General features: G+C 36.5%; 1 protein-coding gene across 1 annotated transcript in view; it reads right to left on the reverse strand.

Annotated features, from left to right (window-relative positions):
- The window catches only part of LOC128658246 (sushi domain-containing protein 4-like), a 445272-nt gene that overhangs the window by 159669 nt on the left and 263103 nt on the right, over positions 1 to 22500 (reverse strand). The window contains exon 3 of the mRNA XM_053712783.1: positions 15820 to 16032. Coding sequence (XP_053568758.1) covers positions 15820 to 16032 — 213 coding nt within the window. The remainder of the gene's footprint in view (positions 1 to 15819; positions 16033 to 22500) is intronic.

The raw sequence follows: 22500 nt of genomic DNA on the forward strand, positions 1-22500 counted from the left end.
ATTAAATAAATTAGCTATTTTAGGATTTATTTTTATTTTATAGGCAACTTTCAATTTATTTTAACTAGGTACAATAGCTATTAAATAGTTATTAACTATTTAATAGCTACCTAGCTAAAATAAAGAGAAATTTACCTGTAAAATAAAAACTAACCTAAGTTACAATTACACCTAACACTACACTATACTTTAATAAATTATTCCTATTTAAAACTAAATACTTACCTGTAAAATAAATCCTAAGATAGCTGCAATGTAATTAATAATTACATTGTAGCTATTTTAGGATTTATATTTATTTTACAGGTAACTTGGTATTTATTTTAGCTAGTTAGAATAGTTATTAAATAGTTATTAACTATTTAATAACTACCTAGCTAAAAGAAATACAAAATTACCTGTAAAATAAATCCTAACCTAAGTTACAATTAAACCTAACACTACACTATCATTACATTAATTAAATAAATTGGCTACAAATAACTACAATTAAATTAAATTAGATAAACTAACTAAAGTACAAAAAATAAAAAAAGCTAAGTTACAAAAAATAAAAAAATAAGTTACAAACATTTAAAACATATAACAACAATTTTAAGCTACTAACACCTAATCTAAGACCCTAATAAAATAACAAAGCCCCCCAAAATAAAAAAATGCCCTACCCTATTCTAAATTTAAAAAGTTCAAAGCTCTTTTACCTTACCAGCCCTTAAAAGGGCCTTTTGCGGGGCATGCCCCAAAGAATTCAGCTCTTTTGCCTGTAAAAGAAAAATACAACCCCCCCCCACATTAAAACCTACCACCCACATACCCCTAATCTAACCCAAACCCCCCTTAAAAAAACCTAACACTACCCCCCTGAAGATCATCCTACCTTGAGTCGTCTTCAGCCAGCAGACCATCGATGGAACCGAAGAGGAGATCCGGAGCGGCAGAAGTCATCATCCAAGGGGCGCTGAAGAAATCTTCCATCCGATGAAGTCATCATCCAGGCGGCGCTGAAGAAGTCTTCCATCCGGGCGATGTCATCTTCTAAGCGGCGTCTTCAATCTTCATCCATCCGGAGCGGAGCGGAGCCATCTTTAGACGAGCCGACGCAGAGCCATCCTCTTCTTCCCGACGACTACCGACGAATGGATATTCCTTTAAGGGACGTCATCCAAGATGGCGTCCCTTCAATTCCGATTGGCTGATAGGATTCTATCAGCCAATCGGAATTAAGGTAGAAAAAATCTGATTGGCTGATTGAATCAGCCAATCAGATTGAAGTTCAATTCGATTGGCTGATCCAATCAGCCAATCAGATTGAGCTCGCATTCTATTGGCTGTTCCGATCACAGGTAAGTATTGGCTGTTCCGATTACAGGTAAGTATTTAGTTTTAAATAGGAATAATTTATTAAAGTATAGTGTAGTGTTAGGTGTAATTGTAACTTAGGTTAGTTTTTATTTTACAGGTTAATTTCTCTTTATTTTAGCTAGGTAGCTATTAAATAGTTAATAACTATTTAATAGCTATTGTACCTAGTTAAAATAAATTGAAAGTTACCTGTAAAATAAAAATAAATCCTTAGATAGCTACAATATAATTATTATTTTTATTGTAGCTATATTATTGTTTATTTTAAAGGTAAGTATTTAGTTTTAAATAGGATTAAATTATTTAATAAGAGAAATATTATTTAGATTTATTTAATTAATATTTAAGTTAGGGGGGTGTTAGGGTTAGGGTTAGACTTAGGGGTTAATAATTTTATTACAGTGGCAGCGGTTTAGGGGGGGCAGGATAGGGGTTAATAAATTTATTATAGGTGGCGACGGTGTAGGGGGGGCAGATTAGGGCTTAATAAGTTTAATATAGGTTGCGGCGGGGTCCGGGAGCGGTGGTTTAGGGGTTAAACTATTTATTTAGTTGCGGCGAGGTCCGGGATCGGCAGGATAGGGGTTAATAACTTTATTTTAGAGGCCGACGGTATAGGGGGGGCAGGATAGGGGTTACTAGGTATCATGTAGGTGGCGGTGGGGTCTGGGAGCGGCGGTTTAGGGGTTAATACATATATTATAGTTGCGGCAGGGACCAGGAGTGGCGGTTTAGGGGTTAATCAGTTTATTAGCATGGCGGTGGGCTCCGGGAACGGCGGTTTAGGGGGTAATACATTTATTTAGTTGCGGCGATGTAGGGGGGCAGATTAGGGGTGTTTAGACTCAGGGTACATGTTAGGGTGTTAGGTGTAGACAGCTCCCATAGGAATCAATGGGATGTCGGGCAGCAGCGAACATGAACTTTCGCTATGGTCAGACTCCTATTGATTCCTATGAGATCCGCCGCCTCCAGGGCGGCGGTTTGAAAACCAGGTATGCTGGGCTGGAAAAGTGCAGAGCGTACCTGCTAGTTTTTTGATAACTAACAAAAGTAGTCAGATTGTGCCGAACTTGTGTTCGGAACATCTGGAGTGACGTAAGAATCGATCTGTGTCGGACTGAGTCCGGCGGATCGAAGCTTACGTCACTAAATTCTACTTTTGCCGGTGTGTAGGGCTTGATAACTTAGGCGAATCAGCCTCGCCACAAATACGCTGCAGAATTCCAGCGTATTTGAGGTTGACGGCTTGATAACTACCCCCCAATGTTTCAGGCTTGCTATACATATTCATGACTACATGACTAAGGGTCTTTAGCAGGCCTGAAACCTTTTGTACGTTTTGCTCCTATGGATCATGCAATAAAAGAATAAATGTCCTTCTTCTAGCAATGCTGGAGTCACGGTGTTTGTATGCAGAAACTACTCACAGCTCCTGCCTAAAGCCAGCCCTGGCTTATTTATATAATAATTTAATATGCTGGTCATGCCCTGCACACACTGAAATGGACATTAAACACTTTGAGATGGTAAATTGTATATATTAAAAAAATCTGCAATATACTTTCATTTTTTATTTTGTCCTCTTGTCCTGTAATTCCATTTTTTAAATAGTGAGCTTTTCAGTTCCTGTTAGAAATTGAAGTGCAGAGCACTGTTATATTCCACACAGCCATTGGCTGCACACTCTAGTGACCTATTTATAACTGCCCCTAATTGGCCACAGCAGAGAAGGTAACCTAAGTTACAACATGGCAGCTCCTTTTGTTTTATAGACACTAAAACTTTACACTTATTTTGTCAATATTTAAACAGCTAATGAAACTTTAAAAAATACATCTACATGTTATTCTCAGACTAATCTTTTATTTGACTGCATCATTCTATCTAGCATTTGTTTAGTGCAGAGCTTTCCAAACTTTTCATGTTGGTGACACACTTTTTAGACCTACATCATTTTGCGACACAGTAATTCAGTTGTACTAGCAAACAGGAAGTTAAACTAACGGTTTTAAGAGATACGGACACATACATAAATTATATAATAACAAAATGTATTTACAAGTAACAGTATGTACAGTATGTGCAAGAATTGAAAAAGTTTAATAACACCAATAGCTACTTACTATTTTAATAGGATGTATGAGTTTGGGATGAACACAATTTCTGAATATTTAGTGGAATATTATATAAAGACACTCGCATTTCATCATCAAGCATTTTTAAGCTTTGACTTCCTATCCATATATCAAGAGCAGGAGCAGCATTGCACTACTGGGAGCTAGCTGCAAAAAAAACAAACACTGACTTCAGCTCAGCATTTAAGCTGCTGCCCTCAGAGCTCTGCGAGTCCGACTGACTACTGCCCGCGCTTCAAACACACTGCTGTCCCACTCACTGACTACACGTGCAGTCACGAGCCGATTGAGGAGACTACACGTGCAGTCAGGAGCCAAGGTGCTGCCAATGGGAATAGTTTCAGTTCCCGCTAAGCTGTGCCAATAGGTTAAGATAATCTCTGACCCACTAGGTATCAATCACATGTCAACCACATGATATGCGTAGCAGACAGGTGGAAAGTTGGAAACCAAAAAAAATTTGTGCTGAAGCAGGGACACACCTACACACTGCCGCTGACACACTAATGTGTCACGACACACAGTTTGGAAAGCACTGGTTTATTGTGTGATGTCCTTTTAAGTCACCCTTGATACCATTGAGCCATTATTTTTAAAATGATGTGCAGCTCATGTGTACAACAAGTCGTTCTTGCTTGTTGCACATATTGCCCTGATGATATTATACCATGTATGAGCTTGATTCTCTAAAGCTCTCTGAGTGTATTTGCTGCAAACTAAGACAATGGGGACTATTTATCAAAGGCCTGTCAGACATGATCCGACATTGCAGATCATGTCTGACAGACCTCGCTGAATGCGGAGAGCAACATGCTCTCCGCATTCAGCATTGCACCAGCAGCTCTTGTGAAGTGCTGGTGCAACGCGGCCGCTAGCAGGGGGGTGTCAATCAACCCGATCGTATTTGATCGGGTTGAATTGCGGCGATGTCTGTCCACCTCATCAGAGCAGGCGGACAGGTTATAGAGCATCGGTCTTTAGACCGCTGTTTCATAACTGGTGTTTCTTTCGAGCCTGAAGGCTCGCCAGAAACACGGGGCTTCAAACTCCATATGGAGCTTGATAGATATGCCCCTTTATATTAGTGTCAGGTGGTCCACTGTTAACTTCACCCTCCCCTGTGAGATTCTGTTTAGGGCACTGAATATATCTGGTGAGCCAATGACAAGAGGCATATGTGTATGTTTAGCCACCAATCCCCAGCTATCGCCCAGTATGCGCATTGATGCTCCTTAGCCTCTCTAGGTATGCTTTTCAAGATATGATGCCAAGGGAACAAATCAACTTTTATAATAAACATGTAATTTAATGATACCCCAGGGTCTTAGTAAATATACCAACAACCTTGGCAAGTCCCACATAAGTGCAGTATGTTGAGAAGTTCATGCCCAAAGGTCTTAATGCATAAAAAAAAGTCTAAAACAAGTACAAAATGTTGTGAGAGTGATTAGCAGGGCAGCAGGAAAACAAGCTATATATCCATGGGTTTGGGCAAACAATTTGAAAGGGCTTCCAAAGTAATATTCTAAATATCCATATTGGAAAATGCACTCTTAGCAGTGCATGGGGCAGGGAGTGCTTACATATTTTTTCCAAAGGTAAAATAATGAAAAATGTTAACCAGTTTCAGGACAGAGGGATGTAGCCCCAAACTGGAATAGCCCCTCAGTTTCTGGAACAGTTTCAATGAAGCAATGACATGAGGCTCCCTGCTGTGCAGTCCTCAAATCAGCAACATATACAGAACTGATGCAATGTAAAAAGATATCAGTAGGGATATATATTTAAAAATTATATTCAAGACATATTTTTTAAACTGTCTGGATACATTTTATACTGATAGTGTGTCTTCCATTCTGATATGAAAATAAAAGGAATGTTTAGCTATAATTGTGTAACTATATGGTTTCACACTGAAAAACTGACAAACCGCACACCTACTCACAATCTACAGAGCATACTTCCTCAATCCAATGTTTAATTTTTTTTATTTGCAAGCAGGCATTAAAAAAACTGAAGTAAAGAATTCTGTTAGCGTGGGAAGATGCTACAAAAATGTAGAAAAGATGTTTTGAAAACAAAGAAAGCGTGTTTTTGTTAAAAAAAAAAAAAAAAGGCACTACTCTTTTGGATTCAAGAGGTTACAAAAATATACTTTTACAAATACTTTTATAGGAAAGTTAAAATTTAACTTGCATGATTCAGATTGAGCCTTTAATTTTAATATACTTCTAAATTCACTTCTATTTTCAAATGTTCTTTGTTCTCTTAGTATCCCTTGATGAAAAAGAATATGCACATATCCTATACTAGTTGGAGCTAGATGCTGATTGGTGCCTGCACACATTTGTCTCTTGTGACTGGCTAACTAGATGTGTTCAACAAGCTGCTAGTGTTCTGTCAGCAAAAGATAACAAGAGAATGAAGCAAATTTGATATAAGAAGTAAATTGTAAAGTTGATTAAAATTGTATATGAATCGCACAAGAAAATGATGGGGTTCCTGTCCCTTTAAACTAAAGCTATGTAGCAAAGAAAACTAACTGGGGTTATAGGGAAGAGTAAACATATGAGATATATAGATCAAATGTATAGATCAAAAGAGCAGTTGAAGAAATGTGGCTAAGTTGTCTTACTCGTAAGAAACATTCATTTTACGAATCAAGTCACAATATAGTATGTACATGTATCATTTTTAACTTAGATTTTCTCCTGTAGTTTATACAGTATTTGACAGTTATACAGTATTATGCTATGTATTTTTCCTCTCCTCTCTCAAGATAATCTGCACTTTCAAGACCAGAATATTAGCCTAGATTACAAGTGGTGCACTAACATTGCTAGAACACAATGTATAATACATTCATTTTAATTCCACATTACAAGTGGAAAATAAAATGTTAGTATTCGAGTGAAAGTCTAGGGCGCACTAACATCTGGAGGACTCATAGCCCAACCATGTCAATTCCCTCAAACTGAAAAACACAGGTCCTGGATATCGCTTGAGCGCTAACCTGAAGGTTAATACACAGGAAAAATAGTGGAGTTATAATCTATGCTTTATAATTGATGCATATTGGTGTATATGTGTATATTTCAATATGTATATGTATGTGTGTATGCATATATGAATGTTTGTATGTATATTTCAATATATATATATGTATGTGTGTATGTGTCTATGTGCGGATTTGTGTATATGTAAATATGTATGTATGAAAATTTAAATATGTATGTGTGTATGAATATAAAGTATGTGTGGATGTGTGTGTGTGTGTATATATATATATATATATATATATATATACACATACAGTATATAGGTGTATGTAATTTTAATATGTATATGTATATGCATATATGAATATGTTTATTTGTATATTTCAATATATATATATGTATGTGTGTATGTCTTTATGTGTTTATGTGTGGATTTGTCTGTATGTATATATGTAAATATGTGTGTATGAAAATTTAAATATGTATGTGTGTATGAATATACAGTATGGGCTCCATGTACGAAAGCTGCTCCGGAGCCTTTGCGGGGCAGGTTCGCATATGCGAGCCTGCTTCCCGCAATGTAAGAAGCAGCGGTAATTAGACCGCTGCTTCCTACACCCTACGCCACCTCTTAGGTGGCGAAGCAAAATCGCTGAGAGCACGCTCGCTCTCGGTGATTGACAGCCCCTTCAGTCGCGTGATTGGTCGCGCGATTGAAGGGGCGGGCATTACACACTCCGATGAGTGTGTAATGATACATACGGGCAAGCAGATCAATAGATCCGCTGCCCGTGTGTAGCGGAGGCGGGCAGACAGCTTCGCGAGTTAAGAAGCTGTCCGCCCGCCTCTTAGTACATGGCGCCCTATGTGTGGATTTGTATGTGTATATATATATATATATATATATATATATATATATACACACACACATACAGTATATAGGTGTATGTAATTTCAATATGTATATGTATGTGTGTATGCATATATGTATATATGTGTCAAAATATATTTCAATATGTATATGAATGCATAATAGCCGTGCTATTCATTTAAAGTATATGGCGCGCAATAACAATGTTGGTCCCGCTAACATTCTCTGGTAAATCTCTTTTACCATTGACTTTTAATACCAGATGATGCACTATTCTTAGCGCAGGGCCGTGATATAGATAATGCATCCTGCACTAACAATAGTGTTCCACTTATAATCTAGGCCATTATATATATATATATATATATATATATATATATATAAAACTATTTTTATTTGCACAGTGTTTTTAGATATTTCTTGTTTTTATAACTGTTAATCACATTTATCTAGTTTAAAGGGACAGTCAAGTCCAAAAAAACTTTCAGGATTCAGATAGGGCATGTCATTTTAAACAACTTTCCAATTTACTTTTATCACCAATTTTGCTTTGTTCTCTTGGTATTCTTAGTTGAAAGCTAAACCTAGGAGGTTCATATGCTAATTTCTTAGACCTTGAAGGCCGCCTCTAATCTAAATGCATTTTGATAGTTTTCACCACTAGAGGGCATTAGTTCATGTGTTTCATATAGATAACATTGAGATCATGCACATGAATTTACTGAGGAGTGAGCACTGATTGGCTAAAATGCAAGTCTGTCAAAAGAACTGAAATAAGGGGGCAGTCTGCAGAGGCTTAGATACAAAGTAATTACAGAGGTAAAACGTGTATAATTATAACTGTGTTGGTTATGCAAACTGGGGAATTGTTAATTAAGGGATTATCTATCTTTTTACCCCTTAATGACCACAGCACTTTTCCATTTTATGTCCGTTTGGGACCAAGGCTATTTTTACATTTTTGCGGTGTTTGTGTTTAGCTGTAATTTTCCTCTTACTCATTTACTGTACCCACACATATTATATACCGTTTTTCTCGACATTAAATGAACTTTCTAAACATACCCTTATTTTCATCATATCTTATCATTTACTATAAAAAAAATTATAAAATATGATGAAAAACTGGAAAAAAACACACTTTTTCTAACTTTGACCCCCAAAATCTGTCACACATCTAGAACCACCAAAAAACACCCATGCTAAATAGCTTCTAAATTTTGTCCTGAGTTTAGAAATACCCAATGTTTACATGTTCTTTGCTTTTTTGCAAGTTATAGGGACATAAATACAAGTAGCACTTTGCTATTTCCAAACCACTTTTTTTTCAAAATTAGCGCTAGTTACATTGGAACACTAATATCTTTCAGGAATCCCTGAAAATCCATTGACATGTATATATATATTTTTTAGAAGACATCCCAAAGTATTGATCTAGGCCCATTTTGGTATATTTCATGCCACCATTTCACCGCCAAATGCGATCAAATAAAAAAAACTGTTCACTTTTTCACAAACTTTTGGTTTCTCACTGAAATTATTTACAAACAACTTATGCAATTATGGAATAAATGGTTGTAAATGCTTCTCTGGGATCCCCTTTGTTCATAAATAGCAGACATATATGGCTTTGGCTTTGCTTTTTGCTAATTAGAAGGCTGCTAAATGCCACTGCGCACCACACGTGTATTATGCCCAGCAGTGAAGGGGTTAATTAGGGAGCATGTAGGGAGCTTCTAGGGTTAATTTTAGCTTTAGTGCAGTGTAGTAGAGAACCCCAAGTATTGATCTAGGCCCATTTTGGTATATTTCATGCCACCATTTCACCACCAAATGTGATCAAATTAAAAAAAAACTTTACATTTTTCACAATTTTAGGTTTCTCACTGAAATTATTTACAAACAACTTGTGCAATTATGGCACAAATGGTTGTAAATGCTTCTCTGGGATCCCCTTTGTTCAGAAATAGCAGACATATATGACTTTGGTGTTGCTTTTTGGTAATTAGAAGGCCGCTAAATGCTGCTGCGCATCACACATGTATTATGGCTAGCAGTTAAGGGGTTAATTAGGTAGCTTGTAGGGAGCTTGCAGGGTTAATTTTAGCTTTAGTGTAGAGATCAGCCTCCCACCCGACACATCACACCCCCTGATCCCTCCCAAACCGCTTCCTTCCCTCATCCACCCCAGAAAGTCTGCCAGTACTAAAATAAAAGGTATCTTTTTTGTTTTTTTATTTGTTTTTTAGCATATTTACATATGCTGCTGTGTAGAATCCCCCCTTAGCCCCCAACCTCCCTGATCCCTCCCCAAACAGCTCTCTAACCTTCCCCCTCTGCCTTATTGGGGGCTATCTTGGGTACTGGCAGCTGTCTGCCAGTACCCAGTTTGCAGGAAAAATGTGTTTTATTATTTTTATCCCGGTTTTTTTTTCTGTAGTGTAGCTTCCCCCTCCACAGAGCAACCCAACACCCCCGGTGATACTTTGTTTTGTTGATTTTTAACTCCCCCCCACTTTTCCCCCACTATTCAGGTAAAATGTTCTGTAATGTAGCGGTTGCCACTTGCTCCCTCCCCATGCACACGCCCGCGCCCGCCTCCCCGTGCACGTGTGCGCGTCCGTACGCGCCCCCGGTTATCCCCGCCCACGATCCCGCCCCCCCTTCACATCACCAGGGCCATCGATGGCCGCCACCCGCCTCCCACACAGGCTCCCACCCACCAACGAAGAAAGCCATGGATGTGCGGTGCAGAGAGGGCCACAGAGTGGCTCTCTCTGCATCGGATGGCTACAAAAGGTTATTGCAGGATGCCTCGATATCGAGGCATCACTGCAATAACCGGAAAGCAGCTGGAAGCAAGCCGGATCGCTTCCAGCTGCTTTCCAGACCGAGGACGTGCAGGGTACGTCCTTGGTCGTTAAGTGACTTTTTTTAGAGGACGTACCCTGCACGTCCTCGGTCTTTAAGGGGTTAAAACAATAAAAATTCTGGTGTTGACTGTCCCTTTAACTGTTATTAACCCTTTAATTGTTATTTTTACATTGCATTGCTCACTACTTGCTGCCATATCATTCTTGTAAGCTTTTTTTATTACTGGCTGTTTTTAAAAACCTAATTTTTAAATATTAACCCTTTCACTGCTAAACCATTTTCACACCCCAGTGTTTAGTCAAAAAATTTTTATTTTTTTTTACTTTTTTTTTTTCTTTCAACAAAAGGCAACTTACAACAATCATACATACAGTGCTACAGAAAAAAAAATATAAAAAAAAACCCTTAACTGAACATGATCATAAAAGGTTACAAAAAAAGCACAATGTCCAGGAAAATAATTAACAAATAATAAAATGAACAGAATATATACATTTTGTAAAATATAATCACTTTTGATGGGTTAGAAAATCAGCACCCATGACATTTATACCTTTTCCCCATATGCATAATCATGCAAGATACAACAGTGTCCATGACATTAATATGTATTTCTAAAGCAAAACAAAAACCTAAGATAAAAATAAATTAACACATGTAATCTTTAACATAGTATTCTATGTGCTCATGATTTTCGAACTTTCTTTCCATTCATTGATCTCCTATCCAGTCTAACAACAAAATACATAGATATAAAACCAAAAAAAGCAGAAGGGGAACCCCCTCTACTCTTTATCTTTCGCACTCCTCTCCATCTCCTATTTACAAATATTTTTCCACTCCAAAGGGTACCAGTCAGTTGCAAGGATTGCTAAGATAAATTTTGGTCCGCCTCCCCTAAATGGCATCAAGAACATGAGATTCTTTAAATAGGATTCCATTTTGACCTCATAAGGGGGGTGATATACAATCTATTTATTAATTTCATATGGGCCGCCGCCTCCTTCCACGTTATACATACTGTATATTTATTAATTCTAGTGAAAACATCTTTAAATTCGTCGAAATGAAGATTCTCTAAATCAGTAGCCCATTTAGAATATAACGTCCCTAAGTCCTTTTTACCCTGCTATAATATAAAGGTTTTATATAGAAGAGCAGTGGAGTAAAGGCCTGATTGATATTGTTTAATTATCATGTCCAGAGCTCCCAGAGAGCAAGTTTCTTTTGCAAGGTCCTTCTATATTGTAACAAAATGTCTTACTTGGAGGTAAGCATAAAAATCTTTATTATTCAGGCTAAACTCCTGGACCAGCTGTTCGAATAACTTATTTGAGTTTGTTTCTTCATCTAGGAGTTGAAACACAAAATTAACACAATTCTGCGCCCACGTTTGGAAGATTCTAGAGTCTAATCCAGGCTCAAATTCCAGGTTCCCTTGAATTGGCAAAAGAGTAGCAATGGATTTATCTATATTTAGCCCTTTACAGATTTTATTCCAGGCCTTAACTATATTAAGAATTGTATATTTAGCGATATTCATTTTTAATTTTTCAATTCTAGGTATATGTAAAAGTGCTTTGAGTGAATACAAGAAAGTTATATTCTCTTCCACTTGGTAGCTTGTAATATATTCCGACCTTCTTAGCCAGTCTAACGCAATTTTAGCCATACTAGAACAGTTATATATTTTAATATCAGGCAATGCCATACCTCTGTACCGCGAGTAAGCCTGTTAATAAAAATATAAGGTTTTCCTTTGCCCCCAAAAAATTTCGAACAATGTGAATAAAACTTTTTTAGATCCTTACTATAAATAAAATCTGGAACATTTTGTATGAGAAAGAAAATTTGGGGGAATAGTATTATTTTAATCAAAGACATTTTTGCAGAAAGAGATAGAGGGAGTATCGACCAGTCATTTAATGCAGCTAAGATTTTTACCCATAGCTGTGGATATTTCAGTTCATGCCCCTGGTTAGGGTCTTTAGAAAGCACTATTCCAAGATATTTTATTTTCTCTGTTGCCAGGGAGAAAGGATTTTCTGTTAAACTATTCTTGTGTTTAATAATCCATAATATTTCTGACTTGTTAGCGTTAATTTGATATCCTGTAAATGGGTTGTATACTTCCAATATATCTAATAATTTTGGTATTGTTTCCTTTGTGTTTCTCATATATAATAAGATATTGTCCGCATATAGAGATAATGCATACTCTCTACCCCAAATCGAGACTCCCACTAGCTTATTCCTGAAAAACACTGCAAGAGATTCTAAAGAGATATTAAATAATAATGGGGAGAGTGTACATCCCTGTCTTGTCCCCTTCTTAAGAAAAATATTTGGTGAGTTGCTACCGTTAATAATAAGAGAAGATGCAGGATTTTTATAAATCAATTTAATAAAATTTTTAAAATGTTCAGTTAGCCCAAATTTTTCAAGGGAGGTAAATAAGTGATCTCATGCGATTGAATCAAACGCCTTTTCGGTATCCAGGGTAATCAACGCAAAATCCCCTATTTCCTGTTTTTTTACCTTTCTGTGTAGAGAATTTTGCCTAGTAATACTCTATGAGAGTTAAAACTGTTCTGATGTTTTTCATTAATGTTCTCCCCTGCATAAACCCCGTTTGATCAGGGTGTATAAGAGGGTCAAGGACTTTTTTAAGACGATTGGCTAAAATAGCAGCAAGGAATTTGTAGTCACAATTGAGGAGTGAAATAGGACGATAGGAGTCCATTGACTCAGGATTCTTCTCTTTTTTTAGAATTAAGACTTATGTTAGAATTATCTTAGATAGTGTAAAGAAATTAGATAACATCTCATTTTGAATATAATATTTATTGTAGAGAGAGAAGAGAATAGGCGTAATATGGTCCACTAGAATTTTATAAAACTCAGACGGGATTTAATCTGGGGCTTTCAAATTGGCAGAACTCCTAATTACTTGTAAGATTTCATCCTGCTGAATCTCTCTATTTAACTCTGATAGGGAATCTAGGGAGATTTTAGGAAGATTTAAAAAGCGTCAAAAAGATTCCTTATTGGTTACAGATATATGGTCCTGAGAATAGATCTTTTGAAAATGCTGGAAAAATGTATCCTGAATCTCTTTAGTGTTAGTCCGCCTATGCTCACCTACTCTAATTGCTTCAATAATATTCTTTTTTTCTGCTTTTTACCACATTAACTAAAATTTTCACAGACTTTGGACCATATTTGTTGAAATTAGTTTTGTTTTTAATCTCTGCTTTAACCATCTGTTGATTAAGAAAAGTTTCTCTTTCAAGTTTTGCTTTTTGATATTTATTCCAGTTATCCTTATTCTGAGATTGTATATATGTTATATATTTATTTCCGAGTTGATTGGCCAATATGAGTTCTCTTGCTTTCCAGCATCTTCTTTTTTTTTTTTTTAACCATGTATGCCTTATTCTCTCCTCTGAGTACCACTTTAGCATTCTCCCAGAATATCTCTATTTTAGATTCATACTCTTAATTAAACTGTTTATACTACAGCCATTTTCCAATCAACCAATTCCTGAACCCTAAGTCATTTATTAGATATGTGTGTGTGTGTGTGTGTGTGTGTGGGGGGGGTTAGAAATACCCAATGTTTACATGTTCTTTGCTTTTTTGCAAGTTATAAGGGAATTCCCGACACCTTTTTCCTGAGCCTTCTTACTTTTAATTGACAGTGTAATAATTGCATGATCTGAAATCAGTACCTCCTTAATATCAGCCTTAGTATCAAAACGAGTCATATAATCCCCAATTAAAAACATATCTATCCTGGAAAAATGTATGGTGGGCTTTTGATTGACATGTATACATTTTAGAGTCCGGGTTCTGTATACGCCAGATATCTCTGAGTTTTAATTTTTTAGTAAAATTTCGATTATATCTAATAAGATTCCTTTTCCGAAGCCTGTCCAAAAATGAATGCGCTGATAAATTAAAATCTCCGGCCAATATTATATTAGCATCTACATATTGTAAAAGTTTCATATAAAATGGGTCCCAGAAATCTAATTGAAAAGTATTAGGGGGGAGTCAATTTTAATTTTTTTTTGCTACCTTCTTTTAAACACAATTGTAGGTCAAATGTATGGGAGTGACCCTCACAAATTATATATTGTTTTTTTTCAGCAGCCCCAAAAATCAAAACAAAGACACAGGCAGAGAACATTGTGAGTTATAGGCAGGGAAGAAAATATAATTTTTGATAATTTTATTTTTAAAATAATCTTAATTAAAAAGTTTGGATTTCAGAATAAATTTGGATTTCGGATTTGGGGATCTGTAGGTGTATACCATTATTATATTTATATTTCATGACATGAGATAGCTGTGGCAAAAAGGTAAAAAAAAAAAAAGTATATTTTTGTTAAGAGTTTAGTAAATAATATTGAAAATGGCCAGGTGACCACTGCAGTTACTGTTATCACCTTACTAAATTGTCATCAAGGGCAGCCAAATGTGAAATAGGGGCTCATACAGGCTTTTGGGGTTATAATATAGATTAGAGAGACATTGTGCAGAACAGAAAAACCACAGTGATCCCCTGACTATACAGACAAAATTCATATAATTTTTTGTTTATTTTTTTTTAAGAGAGGGACTTGTCTACTAGAAAATTAACTTTATTAAGGGTCTCTAGACATAACATATTTTTATAGAGCATAAAATGTCCCATTCTCAACCAAATCCCAATGTACTGTGTTTGAACTTTTTTAAGATCTGCTTTCTTGTGGCTTTCCAAGACCAGGCAATTATCTTTCAGGTCTCTTGTGGGTCTGTGGCTAGTAAGGGAGCAGAGATTAAGGGGCTTGACCAGCAACCACTCCATCTAGCTCCCTTAACTCCCTTTAATTTTATGGTCTGGCCCCCTCTGTGACATCACCACTCTCTACTCACATCTGTAGTGACTTGTGACTTCACCGGCACGCCCATGTAGATCTGGGAATGTCACCCGCTATGCCACCAATGATTAGGCCTGCAGCGTAGGGGAATCACTGATATGGTGCTGTGATCCTCAATTCCCCTTCATGATTAGAACAGGTTGTTATGCACAAGCAAGCAGTTAATTTCCAAGTAATAAAACCATAGTAATTAATGGCCAAACATAGTCGAATAATACAAAATAATGAAAAAAAACATCAAAACCTTAAACAAAGTATGAGTAAGGTTGCTACATTTCTCAGAAAACAAATATCAGTCATGCTAATCAGCATACATTTAAATACAAAATTATACAGCATAATTTAGAAACTAAAGATTCTAGGACCAAAAGACACATTTTAACCAATTGTTTGTTTAAAATTAGATACCAGCAGATTTAGAAGTTTCATCATCATAGGGCCCTTAACTCAATAGTTATTCTTTATTATACAACTTGACTTGAACCTTAAAATGATAGGCTGGGTGACCACCCCGAGTATAAGACCATTCTATATTTATGGGACTGACCCCAGATTTTGCAATTCTAATGAATTAGGGCTGGTTTTGGAGAAGGACATTTCATACATGTGTTTTAAAGTTACAGATAGATTAGAAACAAGCACTAACTTACCTTCTTGGAGGCACTGTGGTTTTTCACTAGGTTTCCAGGTAAGTGAGCCATTGAACAGCTGCACACACATTTTCTTAGCTGGGCCTTTGAGTTTATATCCATTCTGGCAATGGAATCGAACAACAGTGTTTTCAAAGAAAACTTCTATACTCTGTGTCCTATAGCCATTCTCTGGTACTTCCGGGACCGAACAAGTGTTAAAATCATCAAATCCTAAAAAAAGAACATAGATTCAGAGGTTATTGTTGCACGCATAGGCACGAAGAATAAGACTTTGGGGCAACGGCCATGGATGTCAAAATTCATGACTTAAAGGGCCATTATAGTAAAGAAATAACATGCTCTAATCCATTACATCATTGACCCTAGACTACTGTGTGTTTAACCCCGCAAAGGGGTTTTCAATCAAATTGGTCATTTTTCATCACGTTCAAGACAATTCCAATCCATTAGAAAGTCCTGCAAACACCTCATTCCACCTTGTAAACGCCATTAATTCTTTGCATTGAGACAATTTGACAACAATATTCAAACACAACAAACACATTGTATAAGCAACTTGGAAAAGTTGAAAAATTATTTAATATTTCAACAACTTTAGCCTCTTGAAAACTCATATTGGCCTATTCAGAGTGACACATCTTTGCTGTTCCAAAAACTCTTTTTTGCACATGCTCAGTTCATATGTTAACAAAACAATTTTTTTTTTCTAATTTAACAAAAAAGCTATCAAATATAGCTCATAACCTAGAACATTTTTCTGCTGCTTAAACAGAAAGTTAATGTATTATTGCAATTGAATTATGACATTTAACTAAAATTAGATTAAATGTATTAATTTATTTTTAGAGGAGGGGGCAAAAAAAACAGAAAGCAATTCTTTCATTAATGATCCATTTTATAAACATTTTTTTATTTAGATTGATCTATAACAAGTCAAATAATAAGTAAAATACAGTATAAACAAAATGTAATCAATGCAAGGAATAATGATATGTAATCAATAAAAGTGACAACTTAGTCACTTACAAAAAAAAACAAAAAAAATCTTGTACAAAAAATTTGTAAAAAAAGGCTATAATTTTACATAGATATACATTTGAGTTCTGTATTCTTAAACATAAATCAAATAGTTAAGATATAACATGAAATCTTCGACCCAGAGATAATATTACATTTGTCACCTGTTCAGCAAGTATTTTTTCATTTAAATGTTCACCTTTCTAGATCATTTCTAAAACATGTTAAGATAAATGACTATAAGGAAGTTAGATTTATTAAGCTCTTTACCTTGACTGCAGGTTCACACAAGAGAAACTGCAGTCAGGATTTTCCCTGCCCTGTTCTTCCAACTGGGGAGATTGGCAGCTCCAGGCCACATGTGATTGGCTGCGTACAAGCAGGGGGTGGGGTTACACGCAAGCACACAGGAGTGCACGTGTGCAATGTTAAATGCGAGAACCCGGGCGGACAGAGGTCATTTTGTCCACCCGTGTTTGATAAATTGAGCCCTTCATTGACACCTGACCATTACATCTATATGATCTTGTTGGGCATTCCATTTCAAAACAAGGGCATTAAAGGGACACTCTACTCCAAAATTGTTATTGTTTAAAAAGATAGATAATCTCTTTATTAACCATTCCCCAGTTTTTTACAACAACACAGATATATTAATAGACTTTTTACCTCTGTGATTACCTTGTATCTAAGCGTTCTCCGACTGCCCCCTTATTTCAGTGCTATTTACAGACTTCAATTTTAGACAGTGCAGACTCATGAATAAGTACCAATACATTTGGCCATATAATGTAAGTAAATATACAGCAACATAAGCTGGTAGTACAGACACCAAGAAGCCCTACCGCCTGCTTTATGCACTTATCTAAAAGCAGATCTGCTGCGCTTGCTCACATCCTTCCTCCAATCCTCACAGATTGTGAAGGATCATGAGCGCATGCATTACTGAGTGAATTAAGCAGACTGTATGGCTAATGAGAAGTGATACCTCCCACTTAATTCACTCAATATATCAAAAGCAGCTTCAGAAAAATCAAAAATATCAAAATGGTAGAAATTAGAAAAAATATGTAAGGCAGACCAAAATTTTGCATTGCAAATTAAATCAGATACCTGATGAAATAGCAACTGATCTGGTAAAAAAAAGGGCAGAAATCTGTTTAAGATCTTAGTTTGTGACATACAGGAAGAGGCCACTGAAGACAACTGGACATCTGTACCAGAACTGCAAACCAAATCCTGCAAAGCCACACTGCAGTAATTAGGATTAATGATGATACCTCCTGCTTCATGCTGGCAATTACCCTTGCTAACAGAAAAAGAGGTGAAAAATGTAGGCTGGGCGAAATAACCAAGAAGCTACTAAAGCTTCCACAAACAAAGAATCTGGGGAGATAGATCTACTTCCGGAAGACCACAAAGGGCTACAATCTGACTGAAGACTTTCAGATGAAGAAACCATTCCCTAGATGAAGGGATTGCTCTCTGCCCAAGTAAGAATTCAGGAAACCTCCCTTATCACCAGAGAACTGCAAGTTACCCCTTGATGACTGATGAGATGAAAGCCTCTTGTGTGACATTGCCTGACTGGAAATGCAAATAAATCTCTCTTTTCAGGAGAGGCCAGAACTGAAGAGCCCTGAAAAATACACAGATTTCCAGAATATATATATATATATATATATATATATATATATATATATATACATATATATATATACAGATATATATATATATACGTACTGTACAGGGAGTGCAGAATTATTAGGCAAATGAGTATTTTGACCACATCATCCTCTTTATGCATGTTGTCTTACTCCAAGCTGTATAGGCTCGAAAGCCTACTACCAATTAAGCATATTAGGTGATGTGCATCTCTGTAATGAGAAGGGGTGTGGTCTAATGACATCAACACCCTATATCAGGTGTGCATAATTATTAGGCAACTTCCTTTCCTTTGGCAAAATGGGTCAAAAGAAGGACTTGACAGGCTCAGAAAAGTAAAAAATAGTGAGATATCTTGCAGAGGGATGCAGCACTCTTAAAATTGCAAAGCTTCTGAAGCGTGATCATCGAACAATCAAGCGTTTCATTCAAAATAGTCAACAGGGTCGCAAGAAGCGTGTGGAAAAACCAAGGCGCAAAATAACTGCCCATGAACTGAGAAAAGTCAAGCGTGCAGCTGCCAAGATGCCACTTGCCACCAGTTTGGCCATATTTCAGAGCTGCAACATCACTGGAGTGCCCAAAAGCACAAGGAGTGCAATACTCAGAGACATGGCCAAGGTAAGAAAGGCTGAAAGACGACCGCCACTGAACAAGACACACAAGCTGAAACATCAAGACTGGGCCAAGAAATATCTCAAGACTGATTTTTCTAAGGTTTTATGGACTGATGAAATGAGAGTGAGTCTTGATGGGCCAGATGGATGGGCCCGTGGCTGGATTGGTAAAGGGCAGAGAGCTCCAGTCCGACTCAGATGCCAGCAAGGTGGAGGTGGAGTACTGGTTTGGGCTGGTATCATCAAAGATGAGCTTGTGGAGCCTTTTCGGGTTGAGGATGGAGTCAAGCTCAACTCCCAGTCCTACTGCCAGTTTCTGGAAGACACCTTCTTCAAGCAGTGGTAGAGGAAGAAGTCTGCATCCTTCAAGAAAAACATGATTTTCATGCAGGACAATGCTCCATCACACTCGTCCAAGTACTCCACAGCGTGGCTGGCAAGAAAGGCTATAAAAGAAGAAAATCTAATGACATGGCCTCCTTGTTCACCTGATCTGAACCCCATTAAGAACCTGTGGTCCATCATCAAATGTGAGATGTACAAGGAGGGAAAACAGTACACCTCACTGAACAGTGTCTGGGAGGCTGTGGTTGCTGCTGCACGCAATGTTGATGATGAACAGATCAAAACACTGACAGAATCCATGGATGGCAGGCTTTTGAGTGTCCTTGCAAAGAAAGGTGGCTATATTGGTCACTGATTTGTTTTTGTTTTGTTTTTGAATGTCAGAAATGTATATTTGTGAATGTTGAGATGTTATATTGGTTTCACTGGTAAAAATAAATAATTGAAATGGGTATATATTTGTTTTTTGTTAAGTTGCCTAATAATTATGCACAGTAATAGTCACCTGCACACACAGATATCCCCCTAAAATAGCTATAACTAAAAACAAACTAAAACTACTTCCAAAACTATTCAGCTTTGATATTAATTAGTTTTTTGGGTTCATTGAGAACATGGTTGTTGTTCAATAATAAAATTAATCCTCAAAAATACAACTTGCCTAATAATTCTGCACTCCCTGTATATATATATATATATATATATATATATATATATATATATATATATATATACACACATATATATATATATATATATATATATATATATATATATATATATATATATACACACATATATATATATATATATATATATATATATATACAACTTCATCACTCAAAGTAACAAAACTCTCTGTGCTCTCTGGGACCCCAGGCTGCATCCCAAGATGGAACCTGTACCAAGATATCATCAAGGTAAGGAACCACCAAAAACCCTGAGCTCTTATCACAGATAAAAGAGACACCAGAACCTTCGAAAAATAATTTGGGAGCGGAAGCCAGACCAAACTGACAATGATGATCCCTGTGAGTAGGGAAATTAAAACAAGCATCCTTCCCATCTATAGAAGACATGAACTGTCCTCATTGAACAAGATGAAGAATAGTCCAAACAATACATATTGCTCGCCTAAAAAAAAACAACTGCTTTCTGGAAAAAGCCTTTCTATGAAAAGACTCTAATTTCAATAGGGACTATAACAGAGGTACAATCTTCAGGTACAGAGACTAAAGTAAGCCCTATCCACCTTAGGAAAAGATTCCCAAAGCTCTACATTTGAAGCAAGCAAATTAAACTTCCTTTCAAATTCGTGAGCAGGATTAAAAAGGGATACCATGCTTAGACCATTCTAAGAAATGATCTCGGAGATAGAATCAGGAACAGGAAATACTTCAGGAGACTTAACAGAAGGCTTAAGATTTAAAATCAGCTGTTTAATAGACTTATCCTCAGGAACTTATACATTTAAGGAGCTTAGGATTCTAACACTTCTCTTAAAAGAGAACGAAGGAGTTCAAGGTTAAACAAAAAAGAGGAAGATTCAGCTCTTTGATCAGAGGCTGACTCTTGGTCATCTGAAAAAACTTCACCCTCAGAGGATAAATCAGAAGAAGCAGTACCTGGAACATTCAGTTTAAAAGACTTGCGGCTAGATTACGAGTTTTGCGGTATGAGTGAAAAAGCAGCGTTATGGCTCTTTTTCACTACCGCTGGTATTACGAGTCTTGCAGGTTTAGCTGTACCGTACACTTTTTTGGCCGTAACGCGACGTAATTACCGCAGCTTTCCAAAAGTCCTTTTTCAATGGGACTTCCACAGCGCCGTTATTACGAGTTTGCCTGGGAGGCCAAAAAGTGAGCGGTACACCCTATACCGTCAAGATCCATACTGTTAACTGAAAGTCAGCAGTAATGAGTTTTATGCTACAACGCTGTAACATAAAACTCATAACTAAAGTGCTAAAAAGTACACTAACACCCATAATCTACCTATTAACCCCTAAACTGAGGCCCTCCCGCATCCCGCATCGTAAACACTAAAAAAAAATTATTAACCCCTAATCTGCCGCTACGGACATCGCCGCCACTATAATAAACATTTTAACCCCAAAACCCCCGCACTCCCGCATCGTAAACACTAGTTAAATATTATTAACTTCAAATGAATAGAAATGGATACAGCACCCACTACTCACTAGTGCACGGAGAGGGCTGACCAAGCCCAAACAATTCAAGTAAAAGAAGATAGTCTCCAGCAGTGAGCAAAGTGACTTTTATTTTTAAACACAGGTCAAATACAGCAACATTTCGGACTAACAATAAGCCCTTTCTCAAGCCCTTATTGTTAGCCCGAAACGTTGCTGTATTTGACCAGTGTTTAAAAATAAAAGTCACTTTGCTCACTGCTGGAGACTATCTTCTTTTACTTAAATATTATTAACCTCTGATCTGCTGTCCCTAACATCGTCGCCACTATACTAAAGTTATTAACCCCTAAACCTAACCCTAAATCTAACCCTAACACCCCTAACTTTAATATAATTAAAATCAATCTAAATAAAAATTAATATCATTAACTAAATAATTCCTTTTTAAAACTAAATACTTACCTATAAAATAAACCCTAAGCTAGCTACAATATAACTAATTGTTACATTTTAGCTAGCTTGGGTTTTATTTTTATTTTACAGCTAAGTTTGTATTTATTTTAACTAGGTAGACTAGTTAGTAAATAGTTATTAACTATTTACTAGCTACCAAGTTAAAATAAATACAAATTTATCTGTAAAATAAAACCTAACCTGTCTTACACTAACACCTAACCTTACACTACAATTAAATACATTACATTAATTAAATACAATTAACTAAATTACAAAAAAAAACACTAAATTACACAAAATAAAAAAGAAATGATCAAATATTTAAACTAATTACTTCTAATCTAATAGCCCTATCAAAATAAAAAAAACTAACCTAAACTAAACTACCAATGGCCATTAAAAGGGCCTTTTGCGGGGCATTGCCCC

The sequence above is a fragment of the Bombina bombina genome, chromosome 4, assembly GCF_027579735.1.
Source record: "Bombina bombina isolate aBomBom1 chromosome 4, aBomBom1.pri, whole genome shotgun sequence".
NCBI lineage: Eukaryota > Metazoa > Chordata > Amphibia > Anura > Bombinatoridae > Bombina > Bombina bombina.